The 11,304-nt window shown below is 40.3% G+C and overlaps 1 protein-coding gene across 3 annotated transcripts in view; it reads left to right on the forward strand.

Annotated features, from left to right (window-relative positions):
• Positions 1–1,373: 1,373 nt before the first annotated feature.
• The window catches only part of ATP8A2 (ATPase phospholipid transporting 8A2), a 295,003-nt gene continuing 285,072 nt past the window's right edge, over positions 1,374–11,304 (forward strand). For 2 of the 3 annotated variants that reach the window (XM_017731389.1, XM_017731390.1), the window contains exon 1: positions 1,374–1,522. In XM_017731389.1, coding sequence (XP_017586878.1) covers positions 1,453–1,522 — 70 coding nt within the window. In that variant the 5' untranslated portion in view covers positions 1,374–1,452. Of the gene's footprint in view, positions 1,523–10,873; positions 10,946–11,304 lie in introns of all 3 variants that reach the window. The other variant, XM_017731391.1, reaches the window with a different exon arrangement.

Genomic DNA, 11,304 nt, shown 5'->3' on the forward strand with positions numbered 1-11,304 from the left:
TTTTCCTCATGCATTATGCAACATGCTTCCCTAATGACAGCTGGATAAGAGCACCTAAAATTTTAGAGTTACCTTCCTCTCCTGAGGGAAAAGCACTTACTTGTAGCTAGCAGTGTCTTCCATGGTTTCCTGTCATTATCTTAACCATAAATATTTGATTATCTCTTGTCAGCCTTTGTTGTGCCAATTGTCACGTGATGCATGCAGCTTTCCTGTTGGAAAGGGATGGGCTTGATATACCCCTCATATCTGGAGCCTGGCTCTGCACAGGCGCAACCCCATAGCTGATGGTGTAATGTTGGTGTGCTGGTAGCTTCTGAAAGGCTGAACCAGCCAAAATGCAGTTGTTGGCAGTTAACAGCCAGTGGTGGTTCTTCCCATCTCCCCTTGCTAATGTGGGCTGGCTTTCTCGGAGCACACAGCTGTCCTGGTGTAACTGTACTCCCTTGATAAAAACAGAACATGTACCACTCCATGGGTGGGTCATGGAGATCCAGTGGGCCTCATGGCCACGGGGAAATCTACAGATCCAGTGTTTTGCTGGGCTGGTTGCTCGTGATACAGTTCAAAAAGCCAAATCCTTGCTTCCTCCTATGGCTGTCTTCTGAGGCTATAATAATGCTGCTGATGTTTTCTTTCCTATCCCGTATCTAGAAAGTAAGCAAGTAGTTTGGAGAGGGGCAATGGGAAGAAGGGAGACAGACTGCCGAGGAGGAAGGACCCTGGAAAGCTGTTCTTAGTGCTTGATAGTTATGTACATGACCCACAAATAGGATTAATAGTTATGGTTATCCAAGGTGTATCCAACATAAGTAGATATGACTTTAAAGAGAAGCACATAATAATGGGGTTACTGTGGGTGAAAAGAAAATGAAAACTACTCTCTCTTTTCTTAAAAGAGAGGGGTTTTTATTGGCTGAAGTGATAGCTGAGATAATTCTTAACCTTTTTTATTTGACAGCCAAAATACTTTGCTATTAGCCTTGTTCGGAAGCAAAGTAAGCTAAAAAAGTAAGTTACACCTGCCGGGGTGAATGGGTCTCATGACCTGTAACATCACAGATAATATCTCTGTTAGGAACAGAACATTTTTCCACTAGGATTTCACTTGAGAAACTGTGCTTTGAAACTTGGTAGAGGTGGGGAGGAGGGGTCAGAGTCCAGGAACTGGACAGGTCATTGTTTCAAGTGCTGAAATACAGGATGATGTTGAATTTTCCCTTTTTTTTTGGTTGAAATGTATTAGAATGTTTCAGTGAAAGCCACAGCTGTCTCTTTGTGCATGGATATACACAGGCACCTAGTGCACACTTGCCTTCTGTGAATGCAGTGCGGAGCAGTTTGAAAGTTCAAACATATATTTCACAGATTACCATGGGGATCACTTTAATGAGCTTTGAGACCTGCTAATGCTGTAGAGATCTTTGAAGGACTACTGCTGTTTTCATCTCCATGCAGCCAGTGCAAGAAGGAATGAACATCATGTCTCTGTGCCATCGCTGGAAGAGATGCTTCTCTCTAGGTAACTGTACAATGGGCAGCTGCTTTTGTTGTGCATTACACTGAACTGGGGGTGGACAGAATTAAGAACAACAGCTTTGGGAGTGCTTTAGAGCAAAAGGTCACTATATATGCAGTAAATCTTTCTAAGCTAGTGTTGGCTAGAAGCCAGTGTTATAGGCCTCTGGGCTTTTAGTAGAAGAAAACAGCTTTAAATCATGAGCATATAATGGAAACCCATTTATTTTTCTTGTTTAAATTGTTCTCTTAGAAATCAAGATCAGCTGTGCTTGCAGCTGATATGCTTAAAGCTGTTAATAAATTGTTCTAGAACAGATGCATTACAGAAAGGAAAAAAGCACTTGGGTGTCAGAATGCTAACAGAATTATGATGCGCCAAAGATATTTTTAGCTTCAACCAATATTGATACAGGGAAACATGCCTTAAGGTGTGAGGCAAGAAGGCTGTAGCTGCTTTCTTCTAAGGATTAGCTGTGACTGTCAGTTGTGCTAAGGAGATTTCTGGTGTCTGTTCTTCAAATATTCCACTAATCACACAACAGATATGCTGTACTTGATAGTTATGTACATGGCCCACAAATGGAATTACTAGTCATGGTTATCCAAGGTGTTGCTGACAAAAGTGCTAGAATTCTAGGACCTTCCTTGAGGAGTGGAATTATTCACAGGAAAGATTCTCATTCTTGTTTGAAGTATAAGAATCCAATTTAGCTGTAGGTTCTGCCACCTCATGTTCACTTTTTATAAACTGTTTTAACAGTCAAATCTCTGATACGTTCCAGGAACTGCAAATAATGAGACTGGGGGAGGGGAGTAGAATTAGTGTTGTGCATTGTCAAATGCAGTGGCTTGTGGTTTAAGTTTTTTCCTCTGTATTGAAAGATTTTTAGCAGAAAATTCAAAAGAAACTTCATTAAAAAGTTTTTATCTCAGAGGCTGAAAGTCCACACAATGGACACAATGTATTTTCACGTGTTTGCCCAATGAATCTGCATGTGCACTATGCCTTGTGTGTGAAAATTCTTAAGTTATTTTAAATGTGGAGCTCTAAATCCAGTGCCTTCTACACTGTCTCAAGTGCTGAAGACTTGTTCATTGTTTTCTAACATGTGCACATGTGTTTTGAACTCGACTGACAGTTGGTAGGCCATGCTAATCCAAGCATTTAAAAATATAGTAATTTATGAAAAGAACAGTGAAGTGGTGACATGTGGCATTACCAATGGCAGAAACCTTGTTCCCCAGAGTGTCAAAACCAAGTAACCCCAAAGAGAGAATGCTGGTGCCTGGTATATCAAGTTCTCACTGAACCAATGCCTCTGTTATCTCCTTCAAAGCTGCCTTACTGCTGTTCCGTGTGGGACTTGTTCATGAGCTGTTGGTTGGAAAAAACTGATGACGTTTTTTTGGATGCCTTAGTGTCTTTATAGTATCTGCAAAGTTGTTGGAAACCTGGAACATATGGAACTCAATTCTCAGAGCTGAATCTGAGCCTGAGAAGTGCAAATTGTCTGAACAGCTTTGAAAAGAACCTGTTTCACATGAAGTGTTTGGATTTGAACTTGAGGGGTTTTAGTGACAGCTTGGGAGGCTCCTTGAGCTTACTGGAACTGCATTACTTGCCTATTTAAAATTCTGATGTTGAGCAGTAGCTGCTGAAGCTGAGTATTCAACTTTGTGTCAGGCTATCAGTTCTAATTTATATGCTGCCTGAAATTTATTTTTTCAGGCATCAGATATGCCATTGGTTCTTATAAATCAGACACATGTTTTATATACCAAAAACCCCTGCTTGAAGTCCAAGTTACATTGACAAACTGCTAGCAAATACACAAGTGAGTTTGGAGAACAGAAGGGAAGAGTGGAATAAAAGTGAAGCTTCTAGAAACACCATTTTTGGCCAGTGCAATGTGGGAACTTAAAACTGACAACAAACCACTTGTTTTAACTGGTGTCAATTACTAGTTCCCCATGGTTTTGTAAACTTAGTCTGGAAGCTGGGGTGGGGGAAAAAAGGAATTAACTTTTTTACTTACTAGTGATACATGTTCATCCTTGGAATTTAGCTGACAGTTGTGGTGATGAAGCTTGAGGCAGAATAAGAACAGATCATGTGCAGTGTTATTAGTTCAGCATTATCAGCAGAAACTGCTTGGTTTTGTCGTTAAGCGAGAAGGTACAAAATTACTTGGGAGATGGAGAAGAGCTATTTTAGGCCAAGTGCTATTTTTCTTGTGGTCTCACCAAGGCTGCATATGAGGATTGTTAGAGGGAATAGAAACATTCGGCCTTTATTTTGTCATTTCAAGACGCAAAAAGAAATATACCAAGGAAACTTTAACTTAGACCACAGGTAACGCTAGGCACCTTTGCTTTCCCATATCTGAGTATTCTGCCAATTGGTTTTTTGCTTTGAATAATATCTGTTATTCATACAGAGGTAGGTGAATTTTATTGGGTTGACCTGCTTCTTATCCCTTCCCCCAGTAAGAGTTCTGTTCTGTCTCTAGAAGTATGCAGAAATACGTGTGACAGTGCATCTGAATCTTCTTTGTATACAGCTTCTGCTGAACTCCTGAGGTAGCATAATTCTGGTTGCTGCTGTTTAGTTCTCTGAAGTCTCTCATGTTCTGCTAGGAATCTGTTTTGTTTGCTTGTGACAACATTTAGCTGCTTCATTCAAATGAATTTGGGCATATGCAAAAAAACCCAGGCTCCAGCTGTCTCTGTGGCATGCAGTGCCATTTACAATTGGAGTCTGCTTCTCAAAAGCAGCAGTGTTTTGTGCTTTGAATTTCTTAAAGAACTTTCTAGTTAGTAATTTAAGATTATTCAAAAAGACCTTTTTTTAGTGTTGTCAAATTTAGCTTAGATCTGGGATAAACACAAAAAAAGTGACTGAACTTCACAAGGCATATACTATTCCTGTTTAGGCTTCACATGAACAAGGCCAAGAAAATGGAGTTCTGGTTCTCCTAGTTTCTTTAACCTCAACTGTTGCTTTTGCATCAGCTGAGGCTATAAGAAGTCTTTCATAAATGTATGCAGTTTAGTGAAGTGAGAGCTGCTGATGCTGTGTGTCTGTTAACACAATCATCTATGAACTACTGATCCACCTATGCCGTATCTCTGCATTTATTAGAACACTGCAGTTCTTCTGTAGCTACGTCCCACTGGCAAATTGGTCTTCCTTGGATTGACCAGTATAGCCAAGCTTTTCTTTTGGCTTAGCTGAGCTCCCATTTCATAGCAGCACTCTTTGCAGTGATCCTTGAAGTGCACTATGAGATGCTAGAAGTCCATGAGCATTATCCCATTGGCTAACTTTCCTGTCCAACGATAGCCTTCTTAGTCTTGTTAATTTTGATAATCAATGCATTGCATAGCTGTAAAGAGGAGGAGTGAAGTTACAGACCTGTGTCTCTTTACTTTCCTGTGCAATATCTGTTAGCTTGATTGATGACAACTTCCTCCCTGCATCCTGGAGTCCAGAGAATAATGTTCCTTTGCTCGGTCTTCTCTTGTGCTTCTGAAGCTTCATTTGCTCTTAATATCCTTTTGGAGCTACTGTCTTCATCTGAATCTTGCTTTGTTTATTGGTCTGTATCTCGCACAGAAAAAAAATCCTATCTTCAAAACTGATTCACTGCTGTGCATAAAATTGCTGTTCTTTCTCACTGTGCATCTCTAAAACAACTGCTGCAAAGGTATGGGTGTCTTTTTGTGTTCTGATTTGAACAGGGGAGTTATCCAAGAGCTTTAACTCCCACTATCCTAAGTTTGACTCACAGTAGGACTGTTCCATAGCTATGTCAAGTTGCTTTAGCTGAACGCAAAGTTTTTTCACTATCAGTTTAGCTGTTGACAGATAAAAATTCAGATTAACATTTATGAATAATATCTTGTGTGAAGAACTCTAATCTGTTCTTTTGCTCACTTACTATCCTTGCAGTTTTTCTGCATGCAACTATTTAAAAAAAAAAAACCAAAACAAAACCAAAAAGGAAAAAAATCCCAAACCCTAAGAACCCCTGAAAATCCAAACCTGCAATAGAAGCGCTTGGAGGATGTACCTACCAGTTAAAATGTCAGACCTGAGTTTACTTCCAGTTTTTCTGTTTCATATTGTCTTTAGCCTGTAAGAAAAACCGTACCTTCCTTGGGACTGCATGTAATGCTGTTTGTGCCTTGCAGCACAAGCTGATAAGTAGAGGAGCTTGAGCAGACTGAGTAGTCACTTAGATATCTGCAATAGCATTTCAGTAAGTAGCTGCACTGATTTGTTGTCCACTTCTAGTGCTGCATGGTAGCAAGCACTTCAGCCTATTAGTGTACAAGACCTCTAGTAGTAGGGCTCCTAATGCCTGAAATGATGGAGATGGACAGAGAGCTCTTGCTCCCAGCATGAGAAGCATTCCCTGGTGATAGTCTGAAGGTTGCTGTGCATGTGTTCTCATGTATTGGGTATGTTGAAGCTAATAACCATCTTCTGTCACTAGAATTTGTCATGGCCTCCTTGTTATCCTAGACAGAAGCACTCTTAACCCTCTAAGCTGATTAGATACCACTGGCTCAGAAGCTCAGTGCCAGTGAAGTCCCAGGTGAAAATGTACAGTACTTAACTGTGCTCCTTTTCCTACTCAACTTCTGCATTCCTTTGGAAATCCTACACTTGTTACTATCATGTATAAAAGATGTTTTGTAGTAAAGAGAAGTTCTGGTTGGCCTCAAACTGCAGCGTACTATCTTTAGAAAAGCTGAGGAAAGCTTTATAACTACCTATTAAAATTGACAGGATTTGTTAATATTTTCATGATCAAAGTTAATTGGGTACCACACTTGTTAACTGTACCTGCTGAAAGCTTCAAGTTCCTGAAAGATAAATGTTAGTGACATCTATGGTGCTGTTTACAGAACTGAAATAGTTTGCAGTAAAACACACCTAAGACACCATTGACTAAATATAACTTTTTTTAGAAAATAATAGCTTCATTTCTTGATGCAACTTGCTTTACTCCTAAGATTTAGGGTAAATGTCATTTGGGCAGGAATACTGTGTCATATTTGCTTCTCCTTTAGCAAATGAAAGAGCCACATCATTTCCAGTAACTTAAAGCAGAACAGTTCTTGCATGATTCTTGAGAGAACTGAGAGGTGTTCTGCAACTGTGTATTAACTTCAAGGCTGCTGCTGTTATGAATTCTGGTATTTACATGCAGATGATCTAAAGACATCTTACTTTGCAGGGCATATATCTACAGTGAAGGAAGTGTATCTCAAATAACTTTTGATAATAGAAGAGCTAGAAAATAAAAGTTCCACTGTGAAATCTTCCAGATCTTCCTTTGTTCAGGCATGAGTATGTCAGAGTGTCTGCCTACAATGTTACGCTGTTGAACACTTGTGGCAGTTTTCTAAATTCTTAAAACTTAAAACTGTAACACTGTTCATCAGGCTTTTTTTCACATGAACTCGTTATAACTCAAGGTCAAGATATCCCAGTCCTGTGGAACAAAGCTCTCTTGGAGGACCTGGTAGCGGAAGTTCATACCCTGCATCTCCTGTCGGCAGCATGCTGTGCTCTGCCTCTTTGAACTCCTACCTTATGCGCTTCTAGATTAACTTTCAACTGCATTTCTGTTGAACAGTGAAGGCAGCTAGGGAAATAGTGCAAGAAATAATGTATTTCAGGTAAAACCAGCGCGTTTAGTCAAGCTTCAGAGTAACTGTTCATGTATTAACTTGTTGACAGTTCTGAAGTGCCGAACTCCTCATTTGGTGTCATCTTTGGTACTCTGTGATGGTAATCCTGTGGAAAAATATTATCCCAAGAAAGTGATGGTGTTACTGAATCCGGGTGGCTTGTTGAGAGCCAAATTTGCATTTCAGTGCAAGGAAAAGTCCCAATGTGTCTGCCACCTCTCTAAATATGGCTCTTAGCTTCTCAGATGTTCACTTTGATAACTCTTTCTTTGAGGCTTAAGCAATAACAAAAATGCCACGTTTTCTGTAAATGAGAAAGTTTGGAGGCTTTTGGTGAGGCTCTCTTTCACTCTGAGGAAAGATGTCTGCCACTTAGTACAGTTGCGGGCATACAGGGAACTTCGTATGGCTACTTAAACTTTGTCTAAGCTTAGAATCACAGAGTACTTAAGGTGAGAGGATCCCTGGAGATTGTAGTCCAACTCTACTCAAGTGGGGGCAGCTTCTTTACCTTAGTGTACTTTAGCTCTTTCTTGTACTAGATCCTAGTCCCACAAACAGTGTGCAGAATCAGAAGTCTGATTCTTGGCTGTAAACCCTCTTAACATTGCTTTAGTTCTAAATGACATGAAGTCTTTGGTGAACTTCTCCTGTAAAAACCAGCTGTTTCTCACAGATTGTGGTTCTGATGTTTTGGTGAGGGGCTTAATTGCTCTGTATACTTGTTCTTAAAAGTGGAGCACATGTTAGAGCAACCAAGCACATCCCCAAGCTAGAAGTAGTAACTAGCTGGCTAATCTACTTAAGAGAAAAGTGATAAAATTTCAGCACGAGTTCTCTTGTGACTTCTGACAGTTGACAAGCATCCCGAGTGACTCATCTTTCAAAACACTACAGAATTCACAACACTTTATTTACTCAATCATACAGGAGCTATGACTGTTACTGAGCAGACATTAAGGAGACAGATACACATGGAAAAATGTCCTATTTGCAGGCCCAGTGATGTAAGAGTATTAAGCCATAATTCATTGCTTTTCAAGTGATAATAAATGCCATGTGAATTTTTCAGGGCATCAAGTCTGGTTTCTCTTAATGATGAGAGAAAGCTATAAAATCTCTTTATTTTTGTCAAGTTTTAATTCCATCTTTTTTTAGAAGAAACCTCGTTAAAAAGTGTGAAGTAAGAGCCTTGAAGAAATGAATGGGCTTTTTATAAGGGAGTTTATAACTCAAGTCTGACTCATTGAATTTGTGCAGCACAGTGGGAGACAGTATTAAACTCCTGCAGAAAGTGTATCATGCCTCAGAATTGAAGCAAGGTGTATTGGACAACGTTTAAATTCCACAAGGATCTAAGTAGTTGAGTTATCATCCTTGAAGATGCTTAAGAAGCAGGTAGATGTGCTTTGGAACATGGTTTAGTGGTGGACTTGGCAGTGCTGGGTTCGTGGTTGGACTCAAGGATCTTAAAGGTCTTTTCCAACCTAAACAATTCCGTGATGCAGACTTAAGATCAATGTGATTAGGACATGCAAAATCTGATGTAGCTAAACACACTAAATGAAGAGGCTATGAGATACAGTGGTCTGTTATTAATACTACTAATTGAAGCACGAATATTTTTATGCAAAATAAATTACCTAGCAGTGTTTTAAGTCCTTGGGTGAATAACAGGAAAGGTGCAAGTCTTGTGGAGAGAGTGAAAAGTTCGCATGCCCTAAAGTGAAGTCAATGAGTCTAATTCCTCTGGGTGCAGGGAAGGAAACACTACTGTGAATAAGAGCTGCTGAGCTTTCTGTTTCAAGTTCCACAACTGTTTGAGGTGGTCAGCTCTGCTGTGTTTATCCACAGTCTTTCTGAAACAAGAAACAGAGGTGAAGTTGCTTTTGCATGGCTGAAGTGATGGGTCTGCATGTGGCCAGGTGTCCTTGGGGTGGATGCTTCTGAAGGGGGTGTAACCCCTAGGACTGCTGCCCACCAGGAGGCCCTCAGAAGCTTAGAGCTCCTTAACTTTTTTGGAAATGTAGGGAAGGGAGAGGATCTACAGCCAGTAGTAAAGACTGCTATCTGCAGGCTTTTTGATGTGATCTGCTTAGTAACAGGGGAGGGAGGTGGAAGGCCTTCCTGATGGGCAGGATTATTGGATAATCTTCCAAAATGAGTCTTACTCCACTAAGAGTTGAAGCAGCTGACTTGGGCCACTTTCAAAACCCAAAACCTTATTACAGCTGTTTCTACACACTTGTAAGTCTGCTTTCAGAATATTTCAGTGCATCTAGAGAACGAGACAAATTGTCCTTGAGGCACCTGTCTTGGAGAGAGCAGCCAAAAGCATAGTACATTAATTAAACCTAAATACCTCTGAACTTTATCAGCTGTATTGACTCAGTTAATCCTTAAAGTTGTGGGACAGCTTCATAATACTTTGCAGCAAGGAAAACTAGTCAGCAAGAGGATTTCAAGCATCAGAGGAAGTTATGAAAAAACTCCCAAATAAATAAGGTCTCTGGAAAAAAACAACAATTTTTACAGCATGTTTGTTCTAGAATAATTGCACTTGTGTTCTGGCACTTGATTAGGAAAACTGATGAAAGCTGCTTCCTTGCACTTAATGCTCTTAAGAGTATTGTTGTTTGATCTCCTTTGCAGTTACACAACATGAAATCAATGGGAAAGGATAACAAACATCCAGTAGTGCATTTAGTTCTGTTTTTCTGAAGGGGAAAACATCCACTCAGCAAGGCTGAGTGGTCTTCTGTGTCATGGCAAGCTTCTTCAGGCTGAGTAACCTAATATAGTATCATAATGGCATAGCCTTGCACAGTGTGTAGTCTTCATATTTCACTTTCTGAATTTGTCTCTTTTCACAAAGTAAAAGTGATCAAGTTGGCATATTTTTGCTGTCTGAAGTGGTATCAACTGAAATAAAAGAAAATCAATTAATTAGCCTCGAACTTACAAATCAGCTTAATGTTTCCGAAGTATGACTTCACAGTATGCAACACTTGCCTCGGGCAAGAGGTGGTGCTGTTGAAAGCACATCAGTCTGTTAATTACATCGGCTTTATTGGCCCTGCAAAGGTTGTGTGCATGACCGCGGTGTAAGAGGAATGGGTAACGTTGCCCTCCAGTGGCTGACGCCTGGAGAATACCGAGCCTGTTTGCACCGGCAATACAGAACCAAGCATTGGGAAAGTCTGGGATGAGTAGGATGTTAGCTTAAAAGTATATTATTTTAAATAGGACAAGTTTTCACACAGTACAAGTTCGATATGCTAAGGTTGTATAGGACTGAAAATTTTCCCTCAAACTTTAGTTAAAGAGGATGTAATTCCAGGGGCCTCTCCTATTCATTGCAGGAGTCCGTTTTAGCCACTGTCTGATCAGATCAGCTTGTTGCAGCAGCATCTTAGCTTCATACAGAATTCAGAAATAGATTTGGCTTTGCAGTAGTTTTATTGCTTTACAGTAAAGTTTATTGCTTCTGTTAACCTTTGAATGAAGTTCTCAAATAATGCTAACATAACATCTTTACTACATTCTTATGAAATAAGTTATCTTGCTCTTGTCTAGAGCTACCTGTGTTAGCTTGTAAATCCATGGTTTATTTATTAAACTGATAAATTCTTATCTAATATATTTACAGCTCAACTAACTTAAAGTATCTCCATGGCTCAGAAGAGAAGGGGAAAGCAATAAATCTGTCTCCACAACTTTGGTAATGTTTTGAGGCTTGACAGAGGAAATAGCTAGCTCCTTTCCCTTATGTTTTTCCATTCTTTTAATGTAAAGGTAAACAATGCTTATAAAACTCAATTCACTCCAGACCAGGGGGAGATGAAAATTACTTTACGTTTCTGCCGCTTAAAGTCTGCTTTGAAGCTGCACGTGTAAAGCAAGACAGTATTTTTTATCAGTTCAGTCTGAGCCTTAGCTTTAGGGACAGACTCCCCAGCCGCCCGACCGTAGCCTCCCCCGCACGGTGCCTGGGGCGGGGGGAAGGCAGCTGGTTCCGCCGTGGGGGTCTGGGCGAGCTGTGGCGGGGATGCCGCGGTGCTCCCTGAACGCGGGTTTGGG

The sequence above is a fragment of the Corvus brachyrhynchos genome, unplaced genomic scaffold, assembly GCF_000691975.1.
Source record: "Corvus brachyrhynchos isolate BGI_N302 unplaced genomic scaffold, ASM69197v1 scaffold103, whole genome shotgun sequence".
NCBI classification, from domain to species: Eukaryota; Metazoa; Chordata; class Aves; order Passeriformes; family Corvidae; genus Corvus; species Corvus brachyrhynchos.